The 17,559-nt window shown below is 43.6% G+C and overlaps 1 protein-coding gene across 3 annotated transcripts; it reads right to left on the reverse strand.

Annotated features, from left to right (window-relative positions):
* Window positions 1–3,222: 3,222 nt before the first annotated feature.
* LOC143840186 (regucalcin-like) lies at window positions 3,223–15,537 on the reverse strand. Of its 3 annotated transcripts, none has more exons than XM_077343381.1 (7): window positions 15,325–15,537; window positions 12,810–13,048; window positions 10,803–10,985; window positions 7,746–7,961; window positions 6,073–6,204; window positions 4,044–4,183; window positions 3,223–3,504 (listed from the first exon to the last, which is right to left on the reverse strand). In XM_077343381.1, exons 2-7 carry the CDS (start codon window positions 12,970–12,972, stop codon window positions 3,454–3,456), a joined length of 885 nt encoding a protein of 294 aa, XP_077199496.1. In that variant the 5' UTR covers window positions 12,973–13,048; window positions 15,325–15,537; the 3' UTR covers window positions 3,223–3,453. The 3 variants fall into 3 exon arrangements, with proteins under 3 accessions (XP_077199496.1, XP_077199495.1, XP_077199497.1); XM_077343380.1 differs by lacking the exon at window positions 15,325–15,537 and adding an exon at window positions 13,844–13,984; XM_077343382.1 differs by lacking the exon at window positions 15,325–15,537 and adding an exon at window positions 13,856–13,967.
* Between the last annotated feature and the right edge of the window lie 2,022 nt (window positions 15,538–17,559).

Consider the following 17,559-nt stretch of genomic DNA (forward strand, 5'->3'; position numbering starts at 1 on the left):
TTGTTGACTGTATTGACTCATTCCTCGTAATCTGCCTTGAGTCCCAGTGGGAAAGGCAGACTACGACCTTTCAGTGCTTGGACAAGGTTTCATCCCTTCTGCTAAAAGGAGCCTACAGTTGTACCAAAAGAACAGCAGATGGCAGCATTTGGAAAGGACAGAAATTGTGTGAGCAGCTGAAAAGGAAGCTTCTGGGGTTACAAGTGAATGTTTCCGCACCGGAGGCAGAGCCAAGCTGCAGGCTGAAGTTTGAGCCAGGGCAGGGCAGGTTGGCCTGCCTCTTCCTGCTCCTGCACGAGGGAGCGTTTGGCCCGGTGCACCTCATCCACCCCTGATTCGTGCTCTCGTACTGGAGCCGGGCTGCCAAGTTCCCCATGCGGAAATGGTCCTCTATCTCTCATCTGTCATGTCAGAAATTTGATCTGCTGCTAGTAGGAGTGCTTTGTTACATTTTCCTGAATATTTGTAAATGACGCAGATGTAATCACTGCCTGAGAGCTAGTACTGTGTAATGGTTATTGGTCTTTACAGAACACTATCCTGGTAGGTTTTGTGTGTACATATTAGCCTGCAATCCCCTGGAAAGCCCAGGCCACCCTGGCACATTATTCTTGGAAGCTAAGCAGGATTGGTGCAGGCCAGTATTTGGATAGGAAACCACCAAGGAATACCAAGGCAGGCAATAACAAATCACCTCTGATCATTTCTTGCCTAGAAATCCCCAAGAGGTCACCATAAGTAAGCTGTGATTTTATGGCCACCACCAAAATGTTTTAGATTGAGTGATAATTAGCAGATATTACTTGCATCTTGGCATAGGCAGACGGTGATTTGTACCTTGTCAGCAGTCACATGAATCAAGCATGCTTATCAAGTGACTTTTTATCAGTTTCTTCTCAGGCTGTCTTGTAATACCTGCTACATCTTAAAACAGCCTCTCTTAATCGCCGTTTTGAGCATCAGGAAGTACTTTTGCCACTTGTGATACTCCTTCACAACAGGATATTTTGGGTTTTAATCAGTTCTTCAGACCAGAAATTGGAATGTATGCACACAGAAAGCAGCACAACCCAGGCCAACCAACTCGTCAGGAGAAATTCAATTATTTCTTCTTGCAAAGTTATTTTTGTCTTCAGGATCCTTACACCTATAAAATTACCACCATCTCCCTTATTCACTTTGCCAAATTTAAAAATTGTCCTCCAAGACATCTTGTTCCGTCCCTTTCATTGACAGCCCAGGAAAAATTATCTTACCTTATAGTACTCAGAAGAGCTACTTGACTAGCTGAGGACAACTTGAGGGATTCCTCAGGCTTTTTGTGAAGGAATATGTGACTCTACAGCCTGATCTCAAAGAAATACCTGTAGGATGTAGCAGCTTATCCTCTTGGTGTGGCTTTTCCTGTTGTGGAGTTCTTTTCTAACTCTATTCGAGCCATGAGAAAAAAAGCTACTTATGAAATCCTACTAATTTGCCTTGGGCAGGTCCAAGGATAGGTGAGTTGCTTTCTAACAAACATTGGCCAAATGGAAACCAACAAAGAAGGTTGACAGTCCTGGGTGTGGCGATTCTTCAGCAGTGACAAGCAACCAGATTAAAGTAACAAGACCACTCTGTGGATGTTGTGACCCAGATGGAGAGCTGAAGGGACCCTTTAGGTATCAAAATATTAGCTGCCTCAATAGCTCCCTTCCAATGCTTAATAATCCATCCTGCAGGCATCTCTGCATGAAACCTGGGGCTGCAGGTTATGAGTTGAGTGTTGATTGGAGGCCTCTTCCTCCCATTGGGAAGACTCCATCACAAAGACTTAATAATTTATTGGGCTTTTGTGTGTGTGGTGAATAACAGAGTTGTGGTTATATTTATTAGCAATTTATAATTCTCCTGGCTCATCGTTCATAGCACCAAGGCATATTAATGAACCCCTAATGTCCTTTCCTTTGCATCTGGAAACCCCAAACACATGCTGCTAATGGTCATTAGAGATGAAAAAAACTATTTTTAGGGTGCTGGCAGGGGAGTAGACTTCATTCTCGCCCATACAAGTACATTGTGCAAGGCAGGGAAAGCAAGATGCCGGTCTCTTTGGGAACGTACCCTTTTGATATTTGTAAGGAATATGTTCCCAGTCTCTTGATAAGCTCGGAAGCATAAAGTAGCAGTTTCGGGGATTTTCTGTCCAGACTTTTACATAAGAGAGGCACAGGAATTGTACTACCTCGAAGCACTGATAAAAAATTATCCTTTATTACTCATGTATAAGCTGTCCCTGGAGGAACATATCAGGGGACAAGACAGAATGAAACCCAATTAAACCTATATGGTTAAAAAAATTCTTGAACAAAGAGTTTTTGTTTTTATATTTAGTTTGTTTTGGAATAAATTAACCCATGACTTCAAATATTATAGTGCAAAATAGTCCTGCTAAAAGACAAAGAGATTCACAAATACATCTAAGGACTAATCTCCTTGTGCAAGAAACACATTTCATGAAGACTCATAAGAACACAAGGTTAGGGAATAATTTCTTTCTAAGGCAAGTAGTATTCCCCTTGTACCTAATTAGCCCAGTTAATATTTCCCTTGGGGTCCTGCCCTCCCCTTTATATAGTCAGTCAAAACTCATGGATAAAATTGTAATTCCAGGGGAATGGCATCACTTTTCATATTCCCCTGGGCCTGTCAGCAGGTGTGTCATGGAAGCCCCAGGCAACCTTATATTCTTGGTGATGGTGGTGGATTTCATTCCCATCCTGATGCCACAGCATGGTGGATGCATCCTGTATGGTAGTTTGATTTGTCAGAGTACACATTGGCCATTATTGAAGCCCACAGTTTAGGAAAGTGCTGTGATAGGGATGACACCTTTGATTCAATGGATTCAAAACGTCTCCCACTCAATGCAGCTCTGAGGTACCCCCAGGGTCATTTAGGGCTGCAGCAGGAAGTGAGAAGCTTGTGTTCTCCCCTTCTTGATCACAGAAACACCCACTGAATCTCACCCATTGTGCTGGAGGTAACCGCAAAATCAATGCCTTAGATAAAGAATGGCCTTGCATGGCCAGAGCAGGTATGCAATAGCTTGAAGAAATGCTAGATGAATGAAACTGAGTGAAACAAATGTAGCTGTTTACCAGAGGACAGCTATGACTCTGTTTTCAAGTCTTTTGGGGGAATACTCAGTGCTTGAACACAGTTCTGAAAGCCATTCCCACATTTATTGTAACATGCTTCAACCTTTATTAGGAAGGGAATGGATTCAAAAACAAAAAAGGCCATAAACAATATGTTGGTAAATTTAAAATGTTCTCATACATTTGTGTGATGTTCCATTTTACTTTCTCTGTGTCACACCAGGAGATAAAAGACTTCCAAACTTGCAAATCTTTGAGATTTCCTTTTGTTGTTGTTATTCTCGGTGCTGGTTTTCTGTTTAAAGGTTAATTGCTAACCTGCATATGAGCATGGCGGGAGTCCCTTCACTCCAAGTCCAGTTATCTGTTTTCAAAAACGCAAGATAGAGAACACAAGAGTCATCAACATATCTGGTAATTAACTAGAAATCATTTGTTCCAACAAACGTTTGCTGCATCTATTCTGATATATTTAGTTTGTTCCCCACAGACTTCAACAAAAAAAACCCGTCAATAAGAATTCTAGCCTTATTAGAGCTGCAGCATGTTTTAAGAAAAATGTTTTAAGAAAACCAGTCAATTGGAATCAGTCTTATAAAAACAGATTTAAAGTGTTCCAGCCAGTGGAAGAAGAGGATTTTCGCCAGTTCTCCATCCCCACTTCAGACACAGAGCCCACTTGTCACTCACACTCTTTGTGGAAGTCCACCAACCCACAAGGACAGAGTTTCCAAGGTCATGGCAGGCTGCAGCAGAAGGAAGGAGGTTGGAAGTTCTGTGCAAGGGCCTCTTTGTTTGCATAGCACAGGATCCAAATGATAAATTGTAAAATGAACATGCTTCATTTCATTGTAGCCTATCATATACCCCATCAATTCAAAACCACTGAAACTATTAATTCACCTTGAAAACATTGCCAGCCTGTGGCCCCACATCCATCTCTTGGGAAGCAGAAGTGACATACAATTCTGAATAATCAGGCCCACCAAAACAGCAGGAAGTAGTCTCTTTAACAGGCAGCTGCACAATCTGCATACGTTTTCCTATTAAAACACATATATTCCATCTTAGGACCAAACTCATCAGTTGAAATGTGCTCAGTTCAGAATCTCCAAGAGACCCACTGACCCCCAATTTCCCCATATAATATACATACATTTGTCCTTCTAATATCCAAGGTAAGTGCTGGAGGCTAAAGATGATGTATGGAGTGTGGATCTGGATTTCTATCGCTTGGTCACATGTTATACTTGGTATCAAAGGCCTATGCCCTCCTGACTTAAAGCCAGAATTTTCCAGTCATGCTTTCTTAAAAAGGAAAAAAGGCTGCTTAAAGTTTCTGTGAAGTCTTTCTCGGTAGATGTTCTCTGGTACTCCCACCTAAAGAAGGGAGATGCCTGATGCTTGTGAATAGGCCTTTCTCCTTGGTAACACAAATTTATGAATTCTCTTCTTGGGATGTTCATTGTTGTGTTGACCATACAACAAACTTTCACTTTCATCCACTTTTGGAGGTGTTTATTGAGTTTTGAACAATGATATTATCTGAGCCTCTTGTGGCGCAGAGTGGTAAGGCAGCCGCCTGAAAGCTTTGCCCATGAGGTTGGGAGTTCAATCCCAGCAGCCGGCTCAAGGTTGACTCAGCCTTCCATCCTTCCGAGGTCGGTAAAATGAGTACCCAGCTTGCTGGGGGGTAAACGGTAATGACTGGGGAAGGCACTGGCAAACCACCCCGTATTGAGTCTGCCATGAAAACGCTAGAGGGCGTCACCCCAAGGGTCAGACATGACTCGGTGCTTGCACAGGGGATACCTTTACCTTTACCTTTATTATCTGAACATATAAATAAAACTGTAATAGGGTGCTGGAAGGAGTTGGGGCTCATCGCCTACCAATCAAGTAGGATGTCCCAGCTGTCCCATCCCTGATTAGCAGTATGCCCAATGAACTGTCAAGAGGGATGTCCCGCCCCTGGTCGCACCCCCTCCAACTTTTTCCATCTGGAAGAAGTACCAGCCTGGTTAGTGGGAGCTGAGAGAGAGGGTGGAGGGTCAGGGACGGTGGGCCCGGTGGGGGTGGATGAAGAAAGAATGGAGCCCCCACCAGCACTTGCCCCTGCCCCCAAGCAACCTCAGCTGCAGCCTCGCCAGGCCTCGGTGGTTCTGCCAGGGATAAGAAGGCGAACCAGTACCTACCAGCGCTCCCACCACCCCGAGCAGCTCCAGCAGTGGCCTTGCCAGGCCTCAATTAACGTCCAACCATTTGGGAAACCCAGGGCCATCAAGAAACTCCAGGGTTTCACAAGACCCTGGTTAAGAAAGCCTGATCTACCACTTCATATTTTCTGCTGTCATTTTGGATGGTTCTAACTTGATTATTTTGGTTAATTTTCATCAGTATTGATTGTTGAAAGGCACTTTGTACAAATCAGCAGTTGCTACACATAGTGATAATTAGGACTGTAATGAAAAATGCTTCTTTCAGCTTTTGAGCCGTGTTTCAATTAAAAGATTCTTTGGTCAACGTGGGGTGTTCTTAGTATTCTCTGAATTGACTGTTTCTTCCAAATTCAAATAAGTAATTTTAATATAGGAAATGATAGCAGCGCATAATTTTGTGATAATTCATCATGTGTAAATATGTAAGCAGAAGGCTCCCACCTACTCTTATCGAAAAAACCCTCTGACTAAAGCATGAGCTACATCATCTGCCCCTGTGCCTATTTGTGTGAGCCAAACATGTTGATTTTTCACAGTATGCTTGGGTTCACTCCAATCCGTGACTCAGAAAGTCTCGCATCGGGTATGAAGGAACTTATCTCCCAGGTGTGCAGGGCCCTGATTCAAATCAAGACTATGGTGCAGGTGGGAGTGCATGTGTAATCAATCATGAAATCCCCTCTCACTCTGTACTGTGTTTTCCTGCTGCTTACCTGTCTCAGGATCTATACGGATCACTTGTCCTCCATTGTAACAGGCAACCCAGAGTTTCCCTTCTGTATCGATGCTCATCCCATCTGGGATGTGGTCCTCCTTTGTCATCTTATATATACTTCTGCGGTTGGCTGTAGAAAGAGAATGGCACAATTTGGGGAATAAATCACAACTTCATAACTTCATAAGTCAACAGTTCCTTGAAACAAGAAAGGCTAAAACGTTCCAAAGCTTGATTTTCCCATATTGCTGCATTGTGTCAGGAAAGGGAGGGGGGCCACACCCAGCCTAAAATATTCCACAAAGATTTACTCAGTACATGGAGCTGGAACAGCATAATGTGGGCACAAGAAATTACTGAGATGGGACTGGAAGATTGGGTTGTGAATTCTTCCCTCTGTAACTAATCAGCCCAGTTCAATATTGAGTAATTCAGCCCTGTTCAACTATGCTTTTATGAATAGTTTTAGTACACCTGACTACTGTTGTGTAAATATCTCTTATTGAATTGAATGTCATCCTCTTCCTTTTCAATTTATTCTACATGTAATTAACTGTTTAACTGTATCAGCATAAAATTAATTGGCTGACAAGGTGTTTGGGAGAAGGTGACTTACATCTGAACAACTGGGCTTGGATCCTATGAATAAGTTTCAGCATTCCAGTCGCTGCTGTGAAGCATCCATCCGCTAGTGCTAGAATAACCATTAGTGCAAAGGTAACAGCCCTTGCACAGACCAGAGTGCCAGCACACAAGGAATCATGCTTCATGGCAGAGACCCTCACAGACCTCATTCAGAGGATCCAAGCCAAAGTATTTACAGGAGTCCAGGTCTGAATCCAGGAGGAGGCACCCAGTGACCTTGGGGCCAGGCAAACACAGATTCTAACTTGCACAATGCAAGTCTTAAAGAGATCTGATTTTATTCAAGGGGACCTTACAGCAGGATGGAAAGTACAGCAGGTGGAGGTATTACTAGCCATCTTGCCATTGCTAATCCAGGCCTCCAAAGAATACATGTTAAGTAGACACAAGTAATCGGTGTTTGTGCTAGACTAGCAAGCCAAGCTGGACTAGCTAGCTGGAAGGCCAAAAACAGATAAGAAGCATGATCCTTTGTTAGCAAAATGCAGTGGAAGCTGACTTCAAAGGACAGTGGTAGTGCACATCTTCAGTGTTATCAAGGTCATCTGTAGATATTAACGTCAACTTAACTGCATCTGAAGATAGCACACAAAAGACAGTATACAATCAGACAAGAGCTTTTTACTGCTACATCACCACGGTTTTTCAATAATGCCTTTTTCAGTAATGATGACTTTTTCAATAATAATGTTCTCTGTAACAAGCAACTACCAGGATCAGAAATATGAAGTCTTTTCATTAGCAAAGCTAATGTGTGATTCTTTAATTCTATCCTAGGCCATTCAGTTTAACTGGCCTTTTCTGTGACAAAAAAGATGCATTTTAAAGAATTACCATTATGTTTTCTTACATAATACATGTATTTGTGTCTTTAATATTCAGGTGGAACAGTTTAAAAGCAGCTGAATTATTCCAATGTGTCTCCTCTATAAGTATTATAATATTGCAAATATTCATAAAAGCAAGTATGATGCTTGACAGAAAATCAGTTGAACAGTTTATGGATCCTGAAACAAGAAACCTTACAGATCTGTCCTGTTTGCAGATCATAGTCAAAGGCATCCACAGAGTACGAGAGGCTATCGATGTAAAAGAATGTTCTGTTATCCAGAGACCAATCCAAGCCATTGGAGATGTCCACAGAGTCAAAGTTTTTCACTACAGAGTGGTCAGGGAAGAGAGTGTAGAGAGAACCTTGTTTCTTCTCTATCACTGTTGGACGAACTTCATTACCCATTGTGCCTAGAAACAAGCAAAGGGCAAAAGAAAGAATGTGACAGGTTTGGCCAAGGCCTCTTCAATAAAAGACAGGATCCAATATGGCTTTTCCCTAGTCTCAGTAGCAAACCATAAATAATTAGGCTTGGTCTCACCAACCGATTGTGAAAAATAAGACAAATCCCCCTTGGATAAAACAAACTTTAATCTCAAGTCTTATGACTTGGATGCTGTAGAATAATCTCAGAAGTAGTATATGATGGTTTACTTTATAGTACTTCCAATTTAGTCAGAGTCTATACACAAAGTCCCACAAGAGAATGGCCCATCTATTAAAATGGATAACATAAAATGACTCTTTGTCATGGAATATAGCTGGTTGGAAACTCTTGATGAAGACATTTTAAACTGTTTTTGATATTATATTATTAAAGGAGACATGGACATGCAATAATAGTTCCTTCAAGGGGGTTTCACATATATTAGCACTAGAGGGAAGAGTGTCATGGTAATAGCATCTATACCAAATTATGTTAGAAGTCTAAGAATTGAAGATTTGAGTGATCACCTTCCACTCAACTTTACATGCAGGAATTCTAAGTAATAATTCTATTGATACACAGCCTCACCTTTATCAAAAGGCATGAGAGACAGAGGGCAGACTGAGGGACATGATACTGAACAGGTTAAATCCTTTACATATTTAGGTATTGTCTTCCAGTCAACAGTCATGGAGAGCCCAAGTAAAGCAACTGGCTGCCCACAGAACCACCTCAGACGTTCTGAGATTCGTCTTTAGAAAAGGGACTTCCTATATCTCTGCAGCAATCAATGTTTTCCAGGGAAAGGTGATTGCCCATCAATGTATGGCTCCCAACTCTGTCTTTACAAAGATTGTCACCCCTTGGAAGCAGCATCCAAGTTTTTGTGATGAATATTTGGAGTCCCTCAATCTATACCAATGGCTGTCCTCAGGCTGGAAGCAGGGATGTCTCATTTGAGGCACACATACTGGTTAAATTGAACTGTAACCCCAGGGACTTAACCCCTCTTATTCTTTGAAATAACTATTGCTCAAATTGGCTGAGAACAGTTGAACTAAAAAATGGCAAGCATATGGTTTCTCTCCTTCAGTCTTGTCATAGCTAGGCTTTCAGAAAGCCAAAGAAATACTTAAGCAACGGCTTTGGGACCTGGCCCTTCAGTCTGATAGGGCCTGGCCACAGCAGCAGCATCCCACTGTAACGTACCTCTCCAAAACCCTTTCTTGGTGGCACATTGTTTAACAACACCAAGAGTCCCTTAATACTGAAGGATATTTACTTTGGCACACTTTCAGTGCCCTGCTCTCAGCCTTTCTGGAAAGCAGACACCTCTGTATGCCTCATTTACATTGGGTGTGTCCCTGCCAAATGGGAAGGGTTGAGACTGTAGAGCAGTGGTCCCCAACCTTTTTATTACCGTGGACCGGTCAACGCTTGACAATTTTACTGAGGCCTGGGGGGGGTTAGCATTTTGCCAAGGAATGTTGCCGCTGCATGAGCCCCTGCTCCACTTGCTTTCCCGCCGGTGCCCCTGACTTTCTGCTGCCCACTGGGGGGCACTGCCAGCAGCAGCTGTGTAGTGCCACGCCAAGGGGGAGCCCCAGGCATGGCGGCTGCTGGAGAGCACCAAAGGTGAGACCTTGAGGCAGCAGCCAGGGAGGAGGATGAGGAGGAGCCCCGGCCCGGTACCGACTGATCTCCGGCCCAGTACCGGTCCCCGGACCAGGGGTTGGAGACCACTGCTGTAGAGCATATACTACTGCACTGCTCCTTCTGTAGTGAGTGACATTCACTCACAATATATCATGTTAATGTTAGTAATCTTCTTAGGAAGATCAGAGCAGTTCTACACTTTTTTGGTTCTCTCTGATCTTCAGAAACAACTCACAATGTCGTAAAATTGTATATGAAGGTATGGAGCATCTGTAAGCAGATGGTTAAGTGCTTAAACAAGGTTGGATTATAATGATGCTTTCAAGTTTATTTGCTAGTATTAGTATTGTATGTGGCAAGGTTCTAAGCTGATTTTCTATCATAATAAACTGAATAGATGAAGGCCAGAATCTCCAAAGGTTCTGACATCTTTCCATTTGCATAGCGAATCTCCACAGTTTACCACAAGGCTGTTTCTCAATTTTTCCTTCATTACAAGCAAGGTCCACCGTGCATTTTGAGACCCATTATGCACAGCAGCCGCTACATTGGGCGGCCGCCTTGCCGTTCCCCATGTACGCACAGGTGCAGGGCATACGGGACTGCCCCAGTGTAACGTGCGCAAACGCGCTGTGCGCCGGGACCAGGACGCTGCCGGGCAGGGTAAGTGGCAGTGGCCGAGGGGGGAGGTGGAGAGGGGCTGGGGGAGTGGGGGTGGGCGCCCTCCACACGCTATGGCGGGAGCACAGGGACTCCCCTGCCAGCTCCAGACCTCTGCAGAGCCCAGAGGGGCATGCGGTGTCCCTGCAGGGACACCGTAGGTCAGAGCTGGGCAGGCCAAAAGGCCCATAGCTGGCAATTATGCACAGCGCCAGCCCACCACGGCCCCTGTATGTGCTTGCGGTATCCAGGAAACTATGGAAGTTCCGGCGTTTCCATAATGTGGGCAACAGCCCTGGGCCGGGCCATGCCTGTGCTGGCAGCGGGAGCTTGCATAATCGGGAATTTTCCCCAATGTCCTGATACCATCAGCACAGGCATTCTGGCCCATACATAATGGATCTGAGAGGTTACTGTTCATAAAACAACTACAAAGCAATGGAACTAGCCATACAATTTATTACAACCAGAACTAAATACTCAAGAAAGTGAATCATGGTTAACCAACCTGCAAACAGTCTTCCTGCAGGATCTACCTTTCCGTCATTGAACCGAGTGTTGGACTTATCCCTGTCCACACAATTAATGGTGGTTACGGACCTCTCTTGCCAGTTCAGAGCAGCAAACTGAGTTCCTTGTGTAATCATGTAACCACCACATTTGCGAAGAGCCACCAAGCTGACTGGAGCATCTGAGAATTAGGGATCAGAAGTTGCATATAAAAAACAGCAACACAGTAAGTGCTTCCATACTGCCTTGAGAAACATTTGTTGGAAGATGGGAGATGTTGAGATCCATAAAGGCAGTATAGTGGGATATGAACACAATAAAATAATAGAAAATACAGTGCTTATATATGGGATATGGCTTGAATTCTGTAATTAATATATTTTCTTACCAGCTTAGACAAATTTAGTCTGAATTTTTTTTTTTTTTTTGCCCTTGGGTCTTGTTTTCATTTCATTTCTACATTGTAACTTCACTAATCTCTGTCTTTTATTTCTAGACCTAGTGTCACTTTGTAATACAATTGCCTTACCCCTACTTATCCATACCTAGGTATCCACGTACATTACCTCTGATGAAAAAGGCTCAGGCTTGTGATTTGAAAGCATACATACACACACACACACACACACACACACACACACACTCAGACACCGTCTCATATTTATTTTACATATCCATAGATATATATCCCGTTTAATTAGGCAAAATAAATATGAGACAGGACCTGAATGGGTGATTCACAATAAGGTTTTTCAGTATAAGTGTTTTTCTGTTCACAATTAAGCTACTTAAATCCTACTGGTCTCAATGCAATTTAAATACTCAAAATATGTGTAGGATTAATATGTGAGTCTTGCTTGGACATACATTCAGACGTTTGATAGAGATTTCCACAAATTCTGCACTGGGAATTCTGATTCAAGTGGGTAGCCATGTTGGGCCAAATGTCCCCTATATTTGAATTTAATTCTTTATTGGAATAGTTGTTTTGAGCAAGTAGATGGTAATGCAACGATGACTAGTATAATGTAATGTAGTTTTGAAATGGTTTAGATATGCTTTTCTATGGTCTGCAAACAGAGACATCCAAATGCTCTACTTCAAAGACTATCATGACCTAAGATTCTTCCATGCTTCAGAGTGCAGCTGGGGGCAGAAGGGTCTCAGCTAACTGCTGTCAGCAACTGATTATCTATTTGCCTATTATTAAATATAGAAATATTTATTGAACCCAAGTTGTTTCTCCTGCAATTCAATTTCAAGTGAATACATCCCACTGTTAACAAACATATTAGATGTCAAACAGAGTACGGATATAATGCAGAGAAAAAGCATTACATCAGCAGAAAACAACAGGATAATATGAGCAGCAAACAGATGAATATGTCCTATACCCAGTGGTAAGTCCCCTATGTCTTCCGGAATCATTCTGTTATGAGAACCACCTTGGTGCGGTGGTTAAAAGCAGCAGCCTCTAAACTGGAGAACTGTTTGATTCCCCACTCCTCCACAATTTTAAAGTTTGTGTCATTTTTTTCTTATTAATGATTCTGTGTGAGATTCTTCAAAATAGATTTCCCCCTGACTGCATAGCACATATGTCTCTGTTCACAAACTCTCCTGTTATATGCCTACAAGTATCTGAAGAATAGAGCTCTGAAAGCTTATACTCTGACCTTATTGGCCCTTAAGGTGCAACTGGGCTGGACTGGAGTCTTGCATTTTTCACTGCAGACCAACACAGCTGCCCTCCTGAAACATTCTAATCTGTTATGCAGTTTTCATACTTCATTACTATAAAGTGCTCTTAATGCAGAGAAGAGCCCCAAGAGCACAGGGGAAAGTCCAGTAGCTTCCCCAATCTCTGTGGTACCTTCCAGAGAGTACCTAAAGACATGTGATGCTGCTTCTGATCACCTAATTCTGAAGATCGCTCAGAAAATGTTTTAGTAGAACTAATAGCAAATTCAGTAAAGGGTTTTGGTTTTGACGGTTTCGCTCTTACCCAGAGGAATACTTTGTACTTCCTTAGTAAGGGAATTCCATCGGAAGACCTTTTTGCCAACTATATCCACAAAGAGAAGTGAATTTTCTTTCTCCTCCCATAAAGGTGACTCTCCAAGCTTACAATATGGTTTTACAACAACCTCAACTTTCACAGAAGACATTGCCTTTGGAGAACAGCAGCAATGTGGGTAAAGAACAGGAACGATTAAAAGAAACGTTTGTGTAAATTCAGCTGACCTGAAACAGAAGATCAACAAATTAACATTCCAGTCTCAACATCTTCACTTAGAAATAAGTAAGGTAGGGTCCCTTCCAACTCTAGGATTCTATAATTCTGTGGTTCTAAGGTTCATGTACCAGAACACTAGATTCTAGACACTGGCAAAGACATGTTGTGTCTTTAGAAGTACATCTATTACACAGGAAGTCCCTTATTTGAGAACTATTTGACCAAATACGTATATATGCTGCTCCTCCACCACCATCATGGTTATGTGCATTTGACACTGTGATCTCAGGGTCTGAAATATTCCTTTTCAACTCTATGTAAACCTGGGCCCTAAATGTTTGTATAAATTAGATGATGATGTAACCCATAATTTGCTTACACATACTGTTTAGTGCAAGCTACAACACATTTTACAGAGCAGCAAAATAAATGGTTTATGTTTTCTAAGAACACAATCCAAACAAAGCCAGTACACCTTTTCATTTCAAAGAACACCCAAAGAATCTCACAATAAAAGAAAAGCTTAAAGGATAAAATATCAAATGAGGCACAAGACAATCCACAAAGCCACTCTAAAATCATCATTCCCATAAAACAATAACAAAACAGAAGAAGAAAATTAGCTTTGACAGTAATGTGTCCTGAGGTTTTGTTTCTGATACGGTTCTGAAATTATATATTATATATATATATGTATAATATAATAATTCTATATATTTGCACAGCCTTGTGATCTGCCCTGAGTTTCTGAAGATGCATTAAATAAATTAGAAGACCAACAGTAGGCGATAAAAATGCCTTACAGAATCCAGTACCAGTTGAGTAAATACTAGATCAGAAGTTCTGGATGGAGAAGCTCTATGGAACAGTTGAGATTTCCAAACTGCAGCTCCTGTCAGAATCTCAAAACTGAAGGCCAGCCTTCCTGGCTCTACAGACCAATCTAATTACCTTTTAAGAAATATCAGCAACCTTAAAGTAGCTGGCAGTGCTAATCACAATCAAACATTGCAACATTCCTGCTGAATACGATTTTTTTGTGTGAGCTAGTAAAGTAGGGCAAACTTCAAAGTCCTTGTTTGGTATTCTACCCATGAATTGGGTGGTGTTTGTCTGTGTGTGGTGTAGTTCTGTGTAAGTGTTCTGAAACATGTAACAAAATTTAAACAAGGACGAATTAATATACAGTGTTATAAAAGACACCTCACAATACAATATAGCTAAATCTAAAGTTACACTGATGCCTTTCCCTGCAGATAACATTTTAGCACAAAAATTTTGAAAAGACCAATTTTATTTCTGTGAACACTCAGACTCCATAGGGACTGGTTAGTTCACAACAGAAAGGAAGTGTCCCTTATTATTGTTTGGGGTATTTAGGGTTTTTCTAATTTTCTAGGGAGACACACACATAAAAATGCACAGATCTGCAGTTGGGATTTGGCTCATGAAAGTTTATTTATTTAGGATATTTCCGTTTTGCCTCTACAGTGTCTTGGATCATTAAAACCACCACAATATTACAATAAGGTGATCAGATTGTCCCACTTTTGGAGGGACATCTGGGGGTACCTGGCAAATTGTACATATGTAGAAATTAAAAATATCTATATTACAATACTATTTATGCGTTCTATGTGTTCTATGAAACTTTTCGTTGCTCCATATAGACCAAATTTTTAATCAAGAACCCCCTCCCCCGGTCAATGGTGTCCTCGCTTTACCAATATTAAAATCTGGTCACCTTATATTACAACCAAACACAAATCATATTTATGGCGAATTAACACTACAACAGTCCTGGGAGTGTGCCACCCTGAAGACGCAAGGCAAAAATGTGAGCCCAAAACTTTCCTCAGACAGTGGAACAAAAACAATAAGAGTACAGATGTAAGGAGAAATTAAGTGCGTACTAAATTAGCGAAAAGCATACACGAGAGTTGTTCCAAGTCGACCTCTTCAAGAGGAGGTGCAAAAAGTAAACGAGTCTCCTGCCCATGCTCACGGGGCAGCGAGCTCAGGCGAAGAGCGGGCTCCAAGGCGGGCGGGGCCGGAGGGTCTGGGCTCGGCCTGGGAGAAGGGCCAGGGATGCCAAAAGAGCGCTCCAGGCTCGCTCTTCCGACCTGGCGAGGGGGTCTTTGTTGCAGTAAGGTCGACTTTGCAGCGCTCTCTGCAAGAGGGTAGAGTTCGCTGGCCCTGCCTGCAGTACGAAAGCCAGATCGGGAGGAACTGCCTGAAAAGGGAGGCGCGCGGTGTGCAGCGACGAGCGCCAAGGGTCACTCACCCGCTCGGAAGGCGGCAGAGGCGGCGGCGACCATGCCATTCCCGGCTGCCTAGTCCGGCCCACGAGGCTTGAGGCCCGGCGTAGGAGGCGCGTTTGCAACACAGAGGAGTTTTGCTGCGGCCGGAGCCTGCCGCTCAGTGGCTGTTAAGAAGGACTCGCAGTCAAAATGCACTGGGAAACACGGGGGCCCTAAATATTTGTGTGTGTGTGTGATTTGTGCACCTTTTAGCTTGGAACCTATTGTTTTGGAGTAACTGATCTAGGGAGAGAGACTTCCAAGTAATTTCTCTGTGTCCGGTGCCTCAGCGTCAGGGCCCTCAGTTGACTCCTACAGAGCCACGCCTTCCTCGTCTTCAGGTGTTTTTTCTCTTTCCTTCAACCCCCAGAGCAACAAAAGCCTTTGCTACCTTGACATGTTAAGAGCAGGCATTCCTGGTAGCAGCAATCAAAGGACACAGTAGGTGCACAGTGAAGCCCAGCCAAGGAAAGGGTGGAACTAAAGTAGGGAGTCAAAGCTGCAGATAAAAGGGTTTTATACCCTGATTTTCACTGCCTGAAGGAATCTCAAAGCAGCTTATAATTGCCTACCCTTCCCCTCCCCACAAGAGAACCCCTGTGAGGTAGGTGAGGCTGAGAGAGCTCTGAGAGAGGTGTGACTAGCCTAACGCCGTCCTACAGGCTGCCTGTGGAGGAAGAACGAGGAATCAAACCCAGTTTTCCAGGTTAGACAAGCCCATTGAGTTTAACCCCTACACCAAGCTGGCTCTCCAGAGCACCTGAGGGGGTGCCAAAATAGAAAAAGATGACACAGCTGGCAGTAGAAAATTGCAAGAGGTATGAAAATTCCCATTACTGCAGTAGGAGGAGGCCTTTCCCTTCATCATCCCTGATCCACCTTCTCAGCTCTTTCCAGGAGCTGCACACATACATTTTGAGAGTCCTGGGTCTTTTCCTCTACAAAATATTGACACTTCTCACAACAAAATGTCCAGGCGTTTGAGGAGATTTGTCATCAGGGTTCATGGGTAGCAAGGTGCGTGATTCAGAAAGCTGCTGAAGAGATTTGACATTAGGAGTACTGTGATCAGAACTGCTGAGCATTTTCATTTTGCTGTATACGGAGCCCTGATTCGGCTCAAGACCCTTGCCTCCTGCACTGTATCTTCCAATGTGAAATGTGTCCCCATAGACTGAGTGTGGTGTGCCCTGAAGGACCAATTATGTATTTTCCTTGCTGAACTGTAACCATGAGCGTCTAAATAAAAGGGGTAAGGGGTCCTGGAAGGAGGTGATGTTAAGGGTTATGGGCCAGTCAGGTCCAACATGGGTATCTGTATGCCTCTGATTGGCTGTCCACCCACTGGCTGCCCAATCAGAACTCACACCCCTAAGCGTCTTCCCACAATTTTGCCACTTCTTTGCAGCCTCTGCCCCCTCAGACACCTCTCCTGAGGTGAGTGAACTGCCAGGGGTACATGGGAGCTCTTCACCCTCCTGGGGCAATGACTCCTGCCTACAGAGGTTAGGGAAGCCAGCCTGTGTTTTCCCTGAGGGGGAGTTCCTGCCCACCACCACCCCAACTGCTGCCCTCCCCCTCTTACGGACCCTGGGGCACACCAGCCACTAGGCTGCCTCTCCTGCCTGCCTAACATGAGGGCTGCCAGCACGTGTCTCCACACTGCCTCCCGCCAACTCTGAGGTATGCCTTCAGGACAAGAAAAGCCCGACAGCCCCGGTCTAAACCACAAACAGTGGGGAGGGCCAGGGGGAACACCAGGGAGAAGGGAGGGCTCCACAGAATGCAGCTCCAGACTCAAGAGATCAGTTCCCTTAGAAAAAATGGGTGTTTTGAAGGGTGATCTATCTGGTACTGTGATTGGGGATGCCAGTCTCCAGGTGGGACCAATGCCAACAAGCCTTCCCCAGCACACTTTCTTCACACCCCTGCCTACCCCTCCACACCCTCATTTGCATGCATACCACCACAAATCCCCCACCAACAAACACCCCTTCATCCCCATGCACTCATGTGCAAGCCTACCCTCGCCTTCTACTTCCCACCCCCAGGCTCTAGCACCTGTTGTATTCCTGGATACGGGCTTTACCCCTAGTATACCAATAATAAGCAACTGGGTGTTCTGCATTTGAGCTTTAGACCTCCGCTTGCTGAAGACTGCCCCCTATGATGTAGTGGCATCATTAATAGTAAAACCACACAAAGCTCACAGTTTGCCT

This window comes from Paroedura picta, chromosome 6, assembly GCF_049243985.1.
Source record: "Paroedura picta isolate Pp20150507F chromosome 6, Ppicta_v3.0, whole genome shotgun sequence".
In the NCBI taxonomy this organism is placed as follows: Eukaryota; Metazoa; Chordata; class Lepidosauria; order Squamata; family Gekkonidae; genus Paroedura; species Paroedura picta.

Coding starts and splice junctions, on each gene's coding strand:
- LOC143840186 (XM_077343381.1), bottom strand. CDS start 12,972: ATGTCTTCTGTGAAAGTTGAGGTTGTTGTAAAACCATATTGTAAGCTT. Junction 10,986..12,809: donor AGTACAAAGTATTCCTCTGG/GTAAGAGCGAAA, acceptor CCTAATTCTCAG/ATGCTCCAGTCAGCTTGGTG. Junction 3,505..4,043: donor AGGCTGGCAATGTTTTCAAG/GTGAATTAATAG, acceptor TTTTGAAAACAG/ATAACTGGACTTGGAGTGAA.